Raw genomic sequence first — 16,457 nt, 5'->3', positions numbered from 1 at the left:
GTTGTTTGCAAACAAAATAGGTTTGTAGTAACATCTAACAGAACTATGCCTTTAGAAGACCTAGCACATTTTAGCACATAGTACATGCTCAAAGTTACTAATCATCATTGTAACATTATTATAATTAGCCATTGCTAATTAGCCACTATGTTTTTTTAAGATGAAGATTTATAAAGGTTATTGGAATTGTCCAGTGATAGAATATGGATTCAAACCCAGTTCTTCCGGTTTCAAAATCCATATTGTTTGCATTGATTTTGTGTCTCCTCAATGAGAGAGAGAAAGAAAACAAAAGCCAGACCAAGTCCTCTGAAAAGCTAAAGTCATTTAATTCTTGCCACTACTCTTAGTCAAGGTAAAAAGGAAAGGCTTATGGTTGTTAAAAAGATATCAGAGTAAACATTAGCAGTTATACGTTTTATGGAAGGCTGATAAAAATAGACGGCACGTATGGTTTCCGTTAGCTTTCTTCATTCAAATCCTCTGCTGTGCAGAGCTACCACTCAGGATCGTCCCAATCACAGCATGTCTCTCTTTCCCAGGTGAGCAGACCTTATGGTTCAACCAGTGCTCGCAATTTGTGTCAGAAACTCAGATGCAGAAAGGGGTGTGGTGTTGCTGCTGCAGGTTTTTGGCTCTCAATGTGTTCGGGAAGGTGTATGTGAGTCTTGAGCTTGAACTTGTGTTTTACTTAAGCATCCATGGACTCCAAGATCTGACTTAGGCTGCACTGTCAGCAATGAAATGTTCAGCTTCCCTCCAATTCACACGATTTAGTCAAACACTAATTGGAGATTCACAGCTTAAAATCCCCTTCCCAAAAGGTATTCATTGATGAGTTCTTCACCAAGTTGGTCAGATTTTTGGCTTCATAATGGAAAATTATATAAAATAACTATATTCTGTGTGTGTTTGTATGTGCACACGTGTGTTAGAGAAAGAGAGAGAGAGGTCTAGGCTCAGAGTAGAGAACATCTACAGTAATGAATAGCCTTGCAGATATTAGAAGAAGGCATATATTAAGTGGTTTAGAAATGCATATCTTAAATTCTTATATTTTTAACAAGCCTCCATGGACTCATTAAAATTTCAGCATCCCCTGAAATCCCACAAAATTATCCCCTTTGTAAATGGAAGTTTTAGGTTTTCAAAGCTTGAATGACGATGTGTATTAACTTTTGGCCTTTGAATATTTGGGGTGTGTGTGTGTGTGTGTGTCTGCATGTAGGGTTTCTATTTTTGGTGAGACAGAAGCTGCATATATACCTTAGGGTTTTCGGAAGCAAAACATACTCTATTAATGGAATCTGTGATCCCCTGAGCTGCAGAAAGGAAAGCCGTAAGCAAAGCGCCCTGTCTGGGTCTCCTCACATGTGTTGTTTGCTGCTTATCTTCTAACTGGAGGAAGCAAAGGAGGACGTGAAGTTGTGTTTTGCTTTGCTTTTCCAGAGCAGTAGCTTTGGGAAAGGCCATACATAGAACTTGATATTGATAATTTCAATTGCTAATATTTTTTGACCTTTTACCATGGGCCGGTTTCTCTTTTAAGGGCTCCATAGATTTTAGCCATTTAACTTCCCAGTATTTCTCTGGCATAGGTAGTATAATTATCTGCAATTTGTGGATGAAGAAGGTAATGCGCAGTGAGGTTAAGAAACTGCTCAGAGCTACACGAAAGGGGTAAAACGGTGTTGACATCCAGGCCATGTATGGCTTGTGCTCCTAAGCACTATGCCAGTGGTGTCAGCGAAAAAAATAACTCTCATCATAACCATTATTCCATTTAAATGTGTGTTTGCCGTATAAGCATTGTGCTAGTTTTTTGTCATCACGAAAACCCCAAAGTGGAAACTATTGTAGATACCATTTTACAGCATGAAAACTAAGACTGACAGGTTAAGTAACTGGCCCAGGCCTATGCAGCTAAGTAAGAGGGGTTTGAAATGAGTCTGACCTCAAAATGAGCAGATAAAGATACAGAAGAGGAAGCACAGATGGTCCAGTCTCTGCCCATTTCTTGATACAAGCCTGGGCTTCTCATTAGCCAGGGCTGACCCCTGCCTCCCTGATGAGTCAGGGTCAAAAAGGTAAAATACACACCACATTTCCGGTTTCAGGTGCCAAGGAGGCCACTTTGCTACGGAGTTTCTGTTGGGCATGCTCACTCTAGGGGTCAGGGAAAGAGCGTCTGTGTGCGTATCAGCTGTTCCTGAAAGAACCTTTATGAGAAATGATTCAAGGAATTGAAGAGGATTAGACGCTATTATATTTAAAGTTCCTTTATGACATGATAGAGACTGTCCCCCTAAGAGTATTTCTCAATAATTGCAATCCATCATGTGAAGATGGAGTAAAAGTCTAAGATTTGTCTACTGAGGAGAAGAGGTTTAAGGGGAGCCTTTTGCCGTACACTGGGACAGCCATTCTCTGGAAGAGACGCTTGCTTTAGAAATGAGAGGGAGGGACTTTCTGCCACTAGAGCTGCCCAACTATGGAATGTGTGGCCTCAAAATCTTGCCCGCTCCCTGTCACTGTAAGTTTTTGTGCAAAGGGTGGACAGCAGTCAGGGAAGTGAGGAAAGATCTCAGTAATGGGGCGGGGAATGGAGACAACAGGTATTCTAATTCTGAGATAGTGTCATTTCACACGGAGTAAGTGCTATCGAAGCTATAAATGTGAGTCCTTTATTTTAATAGATTTTAATGTATTTTAGAATCTATTACCTATAAAAGATACCAAAAGGAAAAAACAATGTGGGTTTTTTCTATTGAAGGTATTTCACCTATTAGAAGAATATCTGTTTGGAAGTAAGTTAAGGACTGTTCACTCTCAATTAAATGTAAAAAGAGATTTACTGTTTTGGAAAACACTGTAGAAGCATCTAAAAATTTCTAACAATATTATAACTGTATTTGTGGTTGAAGGGAAGAAATGGGAAAAAGCATGGGTTTTTGTTTAAATAAGAATGTTAAATTGTCAGGGTTCACAGCATAAATGATTTTCTGATAAAATTGTTGAATTATCAAATGCAACAGAGCTAATACCCGAGGCCAACCATAAAGCAAGTAGGAAGTTAATAGTGAGGTCACAAAATATTGTGGTACATGAAGTTACTTACAAAGACTTTACCATTGGGGCTGTTCATGCTGTTTCCCTTGAATGCTTACATATCATCTTTCTGCACTTAAGTATGTTACGTTTACTGTTAGAGCCTGAAAATATCTGTTCAATTACTTTCCAGATACCTATTGAACTTCAACATTAAAATATACTGTGAAAAATTACATTGGAGCCTTTTTTGAGTGTTTGGTGTAGGAAACACATTTTAGCAGGAGGCTTTGGAATGCTGAACTACCCAGACACTGTGTCCTTGCCTTTCTGTTTTCTTAGGTTTTCATGGGTCAGCCCCTTTTTATATCTAAAGGATGTAAAGTAAAACAGTGTACAAAGTGGTACATTGAGGGTGCCATGAGATTTTTTTTAAATGTTTATTTTTGAGAGAGACAGAGCATGAGTGGGAGAGGGGCAGAGAGAGAGGGAGGCACAGAATCTAAAGCAGGTTCCAGACTCTGAGCTGTCAGCACAGAGCCTGATGTGGGGCTCAAACTCACGAACTGTGAGATCATGACATGAGCTGAAGTTGGATGCTCAACTGACTGAGCCACCCAGGCACCCCTAGATTTTTTTTAAAGAGAAGGAACATAGTTTCCCAAAGGAAGAAATACAGAATGTTTATATTGTGGCTCATTGTCATCCATGAGACAGCTCAAATCTTATCATGATTCTTTTTTTCCCCTTATCATGATTCTTAAATTTAGCATCATTTACATGGGAAATGCAAAGCATGAAAGAGAAATAGTTTGTTCAAAGGCAGACTTCAGAGTGCAGAGATTCGATGGGTTGGGTTTGCTATTTGTTAGGACACTGACAGCTAATATGTCCTTGTCATATTTTAAAAAACATTTTTAAAAATATTTATTTTTGAGAGAGAGAGACAGAGCATGAGTGGGGGAGGGAAAGAGAGGGAGACACAGAATCCAAGCAGGCTTCAGGCTCTGAGCTGTCAGCTCAGAGCCCGACGTGGGGCTTAAACCTACCAACTATGAGATCATGACCTGAGCCGAAAGTCAGACGTTTAACTGCTTAACCAACTGAGGTACCCGGCTGTGTCAGGTTTTTAAGTCTGCTAGAATTTTTTCTGCAGATGTGTAAACATCCACGTTCATCAAATTTGTAAACAAGCCTTTTGGATTGATGAGAGGCTAACGTTGAGGGCTTGGCTCGCTCGTGTGATCTCAGCTCTTTCCTCATTAGACTTCTCTCTCAAACCCAGGAAGGCAGCATTCCATGCAAAAATTGCATTTCTTGAAGGGGGTGGGTTCCTGAGAACCCTGCTTGAAATGTTGTGATAGCAAACAATTCTGGCACAAACTACTCCAGTGATGGAATAAGAACCCCCCCCTCAGGCGCTGCCAGCCTTCTTTGATCTATACCTCTTGCAGCATAGTCTCCAGAGCAATCCTCCAGAGGTTCTGTGCTGCTCTCTAATTGCCATTAGAGAGGGCTGAGAATCCTCCTGCTTCCTGTTCTGCAGGGTTCCTAACTATTCTCTTTGACTAACGTCATTCACTAAGAATTAAAGGGACTAGGATCAAAGGTTGTGAGTTTTCAGAATGACACTGTCATTTTTGTGGGGTCCTGAACAGTGAGGGGCAGACGAGAGGGGACTGCATGTTGCAGTATTTTCTTGGGGTCAGACTTCCCACAACTGCAAGGGAACCACTGCTTAGCATTTAAAAGCTCAGAGATCCTGGAGCCTCAAATCTCCACTGAGGGCAACCTCTTATAATCTGCTGAATACCACGCTGCAGTATAGCATGAGGAAAAACATACTTAACTTAAAGGCTCCCGCATTCCTTTTTACCCCAGTTAGGAAACGCATGGTAACTGATAGGAAACATTGAGATTCAATCTGTCTTGCTCAACCTCATTACCTGGCCCTAGAAATGCATACACTCATGCATGCTGAATGGAAATTACCAGTGGGTTCCTCCTTCAACTTCAACACAAGCTGCCTGGAAGATGGATCTTGGTGGAAGGGACTTAGTCTGTACCAGGCACTGTTCTGAGGGCACATGAGTAGCTTGTGTGGTCCTCACAGTAACCTCAGGTGTGTTTCCATTTTTATCTCTGTTTATAGATGAAGACTGCAAAGCACAGATTAGGTGAGTAAATTGCCCAAGGCCAGGGTCAGAATTAGAGTTTGAACCATGTAGCCTGATTCTACAATTTCTTTTGGTCACTACTGCATCAACATCACACTAAAGAAATTACCTGAAAGAAATGCTGAGCATTTCTTCTTTAAGCTTTTAGCTCAGCTCTTACATAGTTACGTCACCGGAAAACAGAGGCACTGGGTCCCCTTAATTATAAAAGAAAAAGAAGAAAGAAGAGAGAGCTTGTCTTTGGAGTCCAATAGACTGGTTTTGATCCAAATCCTACTTTTCCTAGTTAAGTGATTTCGGCCGGTTAGTAGTTTCTCAAGTCCACAGTTGCTTAATCTTTAAAGTGGGGATATGACCACTGCATCTACTTCATAGGGCTGTTGATGACACGAACTTTGGAAATGCATCTGGAATGCTGACCACAATGCTTGACATGTGCGTGTTAGCTGTTGTTATTTTAAAGTGATCTTTAATGCATTGTGGAAATAGAATGGTGACAGAAAATGAACCAACTGCACGGGGGACCTATTACAGTGATAATCAGACACTGAATTTTCTACAAGGCAAGTCAGTGGTCTGGGTTCCACCACTAGATGAGATTTTTCTGCAAGTGTCCTTGGTGCTCTAACACAGGACCATTGCGAGGGAAATAGTGTTACAATGCAACGTGTCAGGTATTTATTCGAAGGAATAAAGGGTGGGTTCAGATCCCAAATTCTGAATTACAGCAGGGTCCCAGTGTAGCATGTCCGCCCTCCCCCATCTTAATGCTGCTTCAGAATGCATAAATCGTGGAGCTAGGAGTTACTAATCTCCTCGAGTTAATTAGATGTGGAAAATCAGTGTAGTCATGGGGAGGGACTTAAAGAGGGAAAATAACGTAAGATGGCAATCCTATAAGGATGTGGTGAATCTCTGGGCCGCCATGCCATCAGTCAACTTCACCCACTGTGGTCTGATGCCTAGAGGATGTGTGGCAAGTTCACGCTTGGTTGTGACATGAACTTCCTCTTCCCAACCACCAGAATTTCACCACTTTCTACCAAAGTGAAATTATCCAATTTCTGCTTTCCAATTGAAAGTTCTCCTTTATTCTCTTTGTCCACAGGAGCCTGAACCATGCTAACTCAGCCTTCCTGCCTCTCTCTCTCTCTTTCTCTCTCAAAGCCATCCTTAGAAAATGATGGGGGTCAGGATCCCCACTTGAGGAAACTTGATCTTTTATAGAGAGCATCCTGTGTGGCACCTTGAGGGTTAAACTTTTGTTGCAGAGACAGAGTATCAGTGGCTTTCCAGGAAGATATAAGCCCCGATTTAGAAACTGCCATTTCTAAAAGGTAAGCCAAACATAAATTAGTTTGCACTGCTTTCTATGAAAGGGATAACTTGCCGCTCCCACTGTCTCTGTGTTAGTTTGCTTCTCTCTGTGCGGGCAAGCCTGTCTGTCATCTACATAATGTATATATCAGGGCGAGGACCTTCACTCACAGTTAATAAAAACCTCAGCGCATTTTACTATGGATCCATCTTAAAATAGGTCTCAATTTACTGTGTCACGCAAATCAAAAGGGAAGTGTTTATCTTCTCGTTCGAAGGCATCCCTTCTCCCTCTGTGCCCTAGCCCCTCCCCTCGTGCCAGTTTCCAGCCCCTCAAAGATGCTTTGTGCAAGAAAGTGCAAGTTCCCTCGTTCTGGATTTATTGATTTTCCCTCTTGCTCTCCTCCTGGCTCCCCCCCAAAGCAAGCTAGCGGAGCAAATGGCCCGGGTTCTCCCCCAACGCCTGACTTGCGTTTACTGGGAGGAGAGCCGGAGAGGGAGCGTGCGTTCGGAGCACACTGCTCTGACTGCGACCACAGACTGTTTTGTGCAGGCTGTCCTTCTCCTTCAAAACGGTGCATCCCCTCCCCGGAGCAGCAGGCAGTGTGCCTCCATTCAGCCACATTTGGTATGCATGAGCACGGCTGCAGGGAGAGGGGAGGTGGCTTTCTTAAGAAGGTTCGGTGGCTCAGGAAACGCCACTTGAGTAGTCTCCCAAGTTCCAGGAAGCCTCTGCCCTAATGGAATTTGCAGGTGTGGAGATGACCATGGGATGCCAAGGCCGTGGGGGACCGTCTATTTTCTAGGCATTGCTCAGGTTTGCAATTTTTGGTTTTCCCGGTGGAATTTGGAAGGGGTCATGAATCAAACTGATGCTCCTCGTCCCCTAAACTGGACCATCCGGAAGCTTTGCCACGCAGCCTTCCTCCCATCTGTCAGACTTCTTAAGGTACTGTAACTTGCTGCTTTGAATGGCTCTAATTGTGCTTTGCAGGTCTAAATACCCAACTTCACACTTGGGCTGGGACACACCTTTCGGGGAGCACAAATGCTTACAGTGCTGGCTCAGTTGCCCAAGGCTGGCTCAGAGAGGCTGTCAGCGGGCTGTAGACCCCCATGGTGTTAGGGAGGAGAGATGGTCTGAGCCACATTTGGGAATGAGATTATGGTGGCAGAGAATGGGCTCCCCGAGTGCTCCCCTCCGTCCCTCAGCCCCCCGCCCTAAACATTCCTAAAATAGAATTAATTAACTTCTTTGGGAGGGTGGGAATAGTAATGGGAGTGAAATCTCCTACTCCAGGCATTTGGCTCCTGGTTTTTTTTTTTCCCCCTCCCTGGGGAAGCCCTTCGACCCACTTTCCCTTTAAATGGAACCTGAGAGAACAAAGGATTCTCCTCACTATTTTAAAAGCCTTGTGTCCTTAGGTGGTCGCTCAGGTAAAGACAGAGAATGAATCTCATCAGATTGTGACTTCTTTGGTGTCCTTGTTTTTAGAAAGGCATGCTAATTTTAGTCTCCTAAGTGAAGCCAGTAGTGGGAAAGTGTGGTTGAATATGTATTGAACGTATGCCTCCAGCTCCCGCTCTGAGTTACACAAAAGAATGGTACTACACCTGAGCTTAGAATTGTTACTCTGTGTCTGCAGCACTTCCTTTCTAGAAGCAAATGTATTGAAGGTACTGAAAAAGTCCCCACAACTCCGTAATAATTGCACCATCATCGACCTTATTATAGGGAAGAAAATACAAATAAAATTTACAAGGTGGACAAAGCGTGTATTTTTTTCTCCAGAAGAGAGAATGTGCTAACATTTATTTTGGGTGGGGGGGGGGGAGGGGGGAAGTCCATATCTCTGAATGTCCCACATCCATGTGAAGTTAAAAAGGCAAAGCAAAGTTCTTCGTTCTCTTTTCCATATTAATATGATACTGGGATTTAATGACCACTGGATATTGAGCCAAAGTGTCTCCAATGGAGGATTAAAGAATTAGTCCTGAATTAATTATATCTCAATATTATATTTTTATTTATTTATTTTATTTTTATTTTTTCTTGCTGAGGCTGCGTTTTGGTGGGGTCAAGTTTGATGTGGACAATTAGTTCTGTCCAGTTAAGTGGTTCCTCACCACAGAGCATTGGCCGCTGTTTCCTTATCCTGTTCAACAAAAACCGGTGTTAACTTTCACAAAGGCTGGCCCCAGGTCCTGTTCAAACCCCCAGCATATTGTTGTCATGGCGATGGTTTGCTTCCCTAAAAGAGTATTTAGGAGGAAAAACCAATTTGGGAATAAGGAGTGGGAGAGAAGTGTCCTTGGACATAAGTGCTTTTGCTGTATTGGAACAACGTGTGTGATAGGGCATGAGAAAGAATGAGGCCAGGGAGCTAACAAATGAATGTAAATTTTCCTCCAGAATCAGAATTGAATCAAGAGTCTGGGGCAAAGACTATCTTGACAAATCCAACTAGGACTGAGAAAATTGACTCCGGCAATTCCATGGGCAGCAAGAGACATTTTTCACTTAAAGGCATTCTTTGGCCTGACCCCAAAATCATGCTTTTTAACTTACATAATGACCTTCTTAACAGGTGTACTTTTAAGACTCTCAATATATTATTCATTAGTGCTTTATTTTTTTTTTCTTTTATGGGAAATGCTATTCATCACTTCCTAGTCACAAAACCAGCAGAGAAGTATCTATTAGAAGTAGAGTACTGATTTTGAGAATAGCTGTCCTGTTTCTTAACAGAAAGTGCTGTTGACGCTTTATACCACCAGGTATTGTCAGCCCTGTGTGCCAATACTGTGGTCCGTATAGGGTTCAATCCCGCCGTGCTTTATTAACATGGTGCTTTATAACAACTCATCTGGGGCACTTGGGTGGCTCAGCCGGTTAAGCATCTGACTTCGACTCAGGCCATGATCTCACGGTCTGTGGGTTCAAGCCCTGCATTGGGCTCTGTGCTGATGGCTCGGAGCCTGAAGCTTGCTTCAGATTCTGTGTCTCCCTCTCTCTCTGCCCCTCCCCCGCTCATGCTTTGTCTCTCTCTGTCCCAGAAATAAATAAACATTTAAAAAAACCAAAAAAACAAAAAAACAATTCATCTAATTAACCAAACTGATGGGTAGCTTTCCAAATTTCTCAATATGCTAAAAATGATGTGTTGTCCTAGAGAAGTTCCTTTCCAAATGACATCTGTAATTTCGAAAGGTATTGATCTATCCTAGGAAACTTCAGATAGTGAGCATATTTCAAATCATTAAAAAAAGTGATAACCAAATTCTTTCAGCGTTACTTGAAATGAGAGCTGCTTCTGTATGTGAGTTTGATAGCCTCAACGTGCTGGATAGGAATGCCATGGAATTTTTTCCCCGTTTGGATTGCTGCTGTCTTGTCTGCTTTGCTAGTCCCTACGTCTTCTTGCCTTGCTTTTAATATTTCAAATAAATTGAAAGTTCCTGAGCAAACATTTACATCTTTTGATCACTGTTCTTACTGCTTTAGTCCATAAATTAAATACTTAAAAACCATGCCCCCTTTCCCAGTCTCTTACTCCACCTCCCCCACCCTACCACCACCATGTTAATTTAATGGATGGATTCTCTGGGCGTCCAGGAACCCATTGAAATCATAAGCTAACAAACCCAATTCCTGTATTCAACAGGTAATTTTTGGTCCCCTTCCAGGCATTTTTCTGAGGTAATATGTTTATTCCAGTGCTCTGACTTGTCAGTAACACAGTAGAGGTCGTGATGGCAAGGTTAGATTTAACTAGACTCTGATCACTCACCATTTCTCACAGACTTGGCTCATGCCAATTTCCCCCATATCCTCTCCTTGAAAATGTGTTTCTTTGGTACCTTACTTCAGCATCACACCAATAATTAGAAATGGCTTTATAATCCTATTTTCTGTATTTCCCATTTCCTAATAGAAACAGGATACTAAAGAACTAGAAGGGGGAGGCTGGCATTTGAAGCATGAATTAAACTCAGTGAATGAATGTTGGAATATACTTATTATTCCTCTGAAAACATCTCATTTGTTGCTTTGTCCATCTCAGCAAATATTGAACATGCCAACCAACTCCTATTTTGAATGTGGGATTGCATTTGGAAATAACATTTGAAAGTGAATTTTTGGACAGGCATATCATGATGATAGCCAAAAGACAGAGGCTGTTTTCAAACGGATGCATTTCAAATGGGACCCTGTTGAAACTATTTCTCTTCAGTTGTCATTTGCTACGTTCTTAAGTGTTTCAAGATTTCATCTTATTAATGACAAAAAGTCATGTTTATTTCAGTGACAGAATGTTCTTAGCATATTTCATAGTCATTATTAGGTCTGTCTCTGCCATTGTTTTATTTGGGAGATTTTATTTTGGTAACTTATGTTGAATTTGAGAATTTTTAGGGTGGAGAGCTTTGTTTGTATTGAAATCACAGTGGACTTACTAAAAAGAAGGCTTCTGAAAGATGGGTTGCACTAGGGGAAAGGGAAACTCTGTAGTTCTAATAGATTGTGGTGCAAACATTTAAGTCAGTCTGTCCGTGAAGCCCAAATGGTCAGTATCATGTTAGGATCTTCAAAGTTTTATCCTGAGAAGGAATCTGATTTTGCATGTTGAGCAATGTCAAAATAGGTTCAAGAAATTATATTCTGGAGTTAGACCTAAACACTGAAGCCTAACTCTGTTGTGTTCCTAACCACCTGTATGATCATGGGTGTGTTACTTGACGTTTCTATAACTTGGTGTCCTCCTCTTTAAAGTGAAGAGTTGAAGTCTTGACTTGGATCCAGTGCTATGATTCCCTGTGGTAAAGGCTACCATGCCCTGTGGGGATGAAAGAACATAGGCTAAAAATGGTTTAAGTGGATTGGATGTTCAAATAGCAGAGGACTAGAATATTCAGCAGTGTTGGAAATCACAGAGGGCCTTAGCTGCTAAATTATGACATTTGACGATTATCCTGAAAACCATGAGTATCATCAAATGGATTTTAGCAGGGAGGTGACTGCCGCATTCAGGCATGGGATAGATAGATGACTCTGGCTGTACTGTCTAGAATGGGGAGGAGATGGTAGGATTGGAAGCTCAGAGATGAAATTGGAGGTCCAGAGAATTGATGAGGACGTGAGTTACGGCAACAGGAGTGGAGGTAAAATGCATAGGGCTTTGTGAAGTTGATGCATTGTGGTGAAGGGAAGAATTTAGGATAACTTCTGAGTTTTGGTCTTTGTGGCTAGTCTGGCGCTGGTCCCCATTTCTGAGGATAGAGGTCTTGATAATGAAGGACAGAACTTCTCACTTTGTGGTTCATCTTTGTTGAGTTAGAGAGGGTATGTCAGTTATTCTAGTGGGACTGAGAAAAAAAATAGTGCTAACGATACAATTCCATTTTTGGGCACCTGGGTGGCTCAGCCAGTTAAGCGTCCAGGTCTTGATTTTGTGTCAGGTCATGATCTCACAGTTTGTGAGTTCAAGGCCTGCATCATGCTGTGCCCTGATAGTGCCAAGCTTGCTCGGGATTGATATTCTTTCTCTCTCTCTCTCTCTCTCTCTCTCTCTCTCTCTCTCTCTCTCTCTCTCCGCTCATGCAAACACATGTACTCTCTTGGTCTCTCAAAATAATAAAAATAAAAAAGAATATAATTCCATGTCATTGAGTATGAGCCCCATTGAATGCCTGATAACAGAACTCTTTGAAGGAAATAATATACAATCAGGAATATCCCTCCTAATTTTTTTTTTTTTTTTTTTTTGGACTGTAGGTGTAGTAAGCTCTCAGTTTTTTGGAATCCAGTCAAAAAGCTCAGTTTTCTCTCATTTTTTCTCCTCTTAGTCCTCTTTTATATTATACAAAGAATTAATGAAAGCGAAGTGGGTAACACAAGGGAAATCCTTTGTTTAAAAAAAATTTTTTTTAACGTTTATTTATTTTTTTGGGACAGAGAGAGACAGAGCATGAACGGGGGAGGGGCAGAGAGAGAGGGAGACACAGAATCGGAAGCAGGCTCCAGGCTCTGAGCCATCAGCCCAGAGCCCGATGTGGGGCTCTAACTCATGGACCGCGTGATCGTGACCTGAGCTGAAGTCGGATGCTTAACCGACTGAGCCACCCAGGCGCCCCACAAGGGAAATCCTTGAGAGTAGTGATCGAGGTAGGCTACAAGATGAGGATAAAACCTGCTTAATTACTAATGTTTTCTACTTCTATAATTTCTTGTATTGGTAACCAGTGTCCATTCTATTGAGTGTGTCTTCTACAGTTGATGCCAGACATTCCAGAAACCGACTTGCCTTCGATGGTCTCAAGCTTGTAGGAAACAATCACGTTGAGATTTATTTCAATGTGTGTTTTCAGTTTAAGACTTCCAAGGTTTCCTTTTCACGTCTGAAATCCTGGATCTTGACAGGACACATAGAGGAATATCAATAAGCCCAAGTTTTTGCTTGGTCAGGACAAGACACTCCTGAACCACATGTTAGTAGTAGCAGTTAAGTGTTCCCAGCAGGAGAGGAAGGACACACCTGTTAGAGAACGTGTCAGGGAACATCTCATGGGCCGATTCCACTAACTACCTAAAAGATGAGACACTCAAAGAATAAACTGCTTTTAGGTCAACACAGTGTATTGTCAGGAAAAAAATTTTAAGGGCTACTAATAAAGAAACTTTTGTCTTTTCATCTCAGCATGCCAACCTCAGATTCCCTTTAAGAAAGTGAGAGAAAGAAAAGAAAGAAAAGAAAACATGTGCTCGGCACTAAAACCCAGGAGAGAAAAAAAATCTGTCTGGTGTGTTTCAAATGGTGGCTTGATCCAGGCTGCTGAGTGGTCACCATGTGACTTGCCTTTTTGTGAAATGTTCCTCGGGCAGCCTGACGGAAATTCCTGAGGCAACAAGAAACTCTCCTGTCTCTCCGGAGAGCTCTGTCTTCTGGTGGCCTCTGTTATGGAGAAAAGACTGAAAAGTGTGCAGTCGCTGGGGAAAGAGGGAGGATGTGGCTGGGAGTCTAAGTCCAGGGCCACCTGCTTCTCAGATGACTTACGGAGTCCCAGGAATTCAGGCCAAGGTCTGTCTCCAGGGGAAAGGGTTCTGCCTTCCTTGTGGAGGACTTCCTCAGGGAAAGAGAGCACTACCTCCCCAGCAGTGGATTTTCACCCCCCCTGCCCCGCCCCCCCTCTGTCTGTTGGTATAACTCAATTGGCTCCAAGCTCATCTACAGAAAACTAATCATATCCTTGCTGTCCTTCTCTTATCTTCCATGAAAAGCAGTTTTAAAAGCTCTGGCTGACGAAAATAAAAAATAACTAGCCAGTAAATGCTTACTGAAGAATTAAAAAAAAAAAAAAAGAACAAACAATAAAGACACATGCAATTCTGAGAATGCTGAGGAATAACTTGGACAGCTGGTGAGCAAAGCAAATATCCAAATATCCGAGCCCATCCCCTAAGGATGCTGATTCAGTAGGTAGGTGGTGGGCCCGGGAATTGGCATGTCAACAAGCTCCTTGGTGATTCCCACGGGAATAGCTCTTAGAAGAACCACACATGGAGGAAAGCTGACACAGATTCAGCAGAGCTGGAGAGAAACTGGATTAAGTGCCCTTTCTTATGCTGGCATCTGGGCAGAACAGATTTTCTGATAGCAAACAGAGCAAAAGGTTTTAAGCAAACCCTTCACAGGTTTTCAAAATTTAATCATGAGTGATCATTTACAGATACAGAAATAAATTGAGTTCAGCTGCCCTGTTTTGATTTGTAGATGACCAGTCTGGAAGAATGGTTGTCCCTATTCCTATTTTTTTGTTTATGGATTTCTCTGTTATTTTCATGAATTTTTTCCACTCATGTGACCTACAACTTCAGAAGTTTCTATTCTATTCAATTTACATGGGTATCTGAACCAGAGCTCCCAAAGACCATGTTTATGGTCAGAATTTTGCAATATCTTCTATACACGCCCTTTATCCTTCATCTATGCCTCTTGGAATTGTGATAGTCACTCAAGCACATGCTCCTTTGATACCAATGGAACGTGATAGTACCAAGTGAGCAATGGCCTGTTTACTTGGGGGCCAAATCCAAAGCACCCATAACTCATTCCCATAGTGGTAGAATTGGTCCCCTCTACGCCTGCCCTCTCTACCCTAAGGCCTTGACAAACTAACGAAGGAAGAGATTCTGGATAGGGATGGGAGGGAGGGAAGAGAACATTAAGGGCTTTTGTTTGGAAGAACACATTCAAAGCTAAAAGTAATTTAAACTAGACTTTTTTAAAAATGATGCCCAGTATTAATGATCAAATAAGGAAAACAGTGCTGAACAAAATTTTGTAGGCTCTTGAGTATTTGAAAAAGATACAGTACCGGAATGGCTGTGGTGGGGGGCTGGCACAACAAAAACTTGAGGAGAAGGGTGTTCAATTTTCATGCTTATTGCACATAATTTACTTTAAAAGCATTTGGGTATTCTTCAACCAGTGGCTCTCCTTCTCTACTTACATTTGCAGAGGCATGTGCGTAGGAACTGCCCTTTAGGGATGGCATGGATAAGTTTTATTTCTTCTCCCCCAAGTAAGTAAAGCTTTTCAACAATGGATGGATAGATCGGTAGGTGGGGAAGGAAGGAAGGATTGATTCTCTTATTTGTAAATCTGTTCACAGCAACATTTAATATACTAAATTGGCTTGGAGGGAGATTTATCCACCAAATGAGCTTTTGAGGTGTTTTTCAAAGTGGTCCAGGGCTGCCTGTTACAAAATCGGTTTCTTGGGATTCTACCCAAACTTCCTAAGATAAGGCCCTAGGATGACTGAGAATCTGCATTTTAGCAAGCAACACAGGGTGATTGTTCTATCCTGTAATATTTGGAGACTGTCTCTTCTGAAGTGAGCCACTTAAGCAGAGAGACCTTGGTTCATCAAAATGAGGCCTCTGGCATGACCCCACCTCAGTATCAAATTTTTATAAAACTGAACATACACTATCCCTCTACGAATTTATATAGGCCGGTAAAGTTTCCATATCTTAAAAGTTCCCATGCTCACAGAGCATCGAATGAGTCTCCTAATTGTTTCTTAAGGGATCACACAGGAGAGCTAGTTTAGGTGCCAGAAATGTATCATCCATAAGTGGTATCCTGTGTTAAAAGCAAACATGGCACATTGTTTACGTAAGGAAATGATGCCCGTATATGGTTAGGAGGAAGAAAAACAGCAGAGAAAGCACTAAGTCTAACTTCTGCCTGGATCATTCGGCCATTGCTGAATTAATCAAGTTCCTTCACATCTGCTGCTTCTCCATACTTTGTTCCAATTACTAGTATCACACATTCACCAAGTTGTCTGAACTGGAAAACCTGGGCTTACGCCTTTTGCTTTGTTGGCTCTCATCCCTTACATAATCAGCCAATTAGTTCTGCCAGGTTTCCTCATAAATATGTCTCTGATCCACTCCTTCTGTCTATTCATACTTTCCAAGATCAGTCTCCTTTTTTCTCAGATCCAAAATACTACAGTTGTCTACTTCAAATTGATCCTTCCCACGGCCACCAAAATGGTCCACTTAAAATGCAAGTAAGACAAGGTTGCTGTAGTGTTTGACGTTCTTCAGTTTCCCTTTCTACTGTATAATAAAATCTAACCTCCTAGGTATGGTATATAACACCTTCAGTGATCGGTCCTTTGCCTACTTCTCTACTGTTATATTTTGTTTTTCCCTTCCTCAAATCTTGAGATTCCTCATAGCTGGACTTTGTTGCACAAGGTGTTTCCGACTGCCTGGAAAATGTGAATCACACCTCCTGCCCAACTCCTGCCCATAGTTTAATACTGGACTCAGGTGAATTGGATGAATGTAGGGAGAATTTCCCTGAATCCCCAAAGCCAGATTAGGCTCTCCTTTTA

General features: G+C 41.9%; 1 protein-coding gene across 7 annotated transcripts in view; it reads left to right on the top strand.

Moving 5' to 3' along the window:
• Nucleotides 1–7,021: 7,021 nt before the first annotated feature.
• TRPM3 (transient receptor potential cation channel subfamily M member 3) overlaps nt 7,022–16,457 on the top strand; it is a 495,179-nt gene continuing 485,743 nt past the window's right edge. For 4 of the 7 annotated variants that reach the window (XM_060610082.3, XM_060610081.3, XM_060610080.3 and 1 more), the window contains exon 1: nt 7,022–7,491. In XM_060610082.3, the coding sequence (XP_060466065.1) occupies nt 7,315–7,491 (177 nt within the window). In that variant the 5' untranslated portion in view covers nt 7,022–7,314. The remainder of the gene's footprint in view (nt 7,492–16,457) is intronic. The other 3 variants (XM_060610083.3, XM_060610084.3, XM_060610085.3) reach the window with 3 other exon arrangements.

Source organism: Panthera onca, chromosome D4, assembly GCF_046562875.1.
Source record: "Panthera onca isolate mPanOnc1 chromosome D4, mPanOnc1 haplotype 2, whole genome shotgun sequence".
In the NCBI taxonomy this organism is placed as follows: Eukaryota; Metazoa; Chordata; class Mammalia; order Carnivora; family Felidae; genus Panthera; species Panthera onca.
Note: the sequence above shows the minus strand (reverse complement) of the source record. Positions and strands in the feature narration are given on the sequence as shown.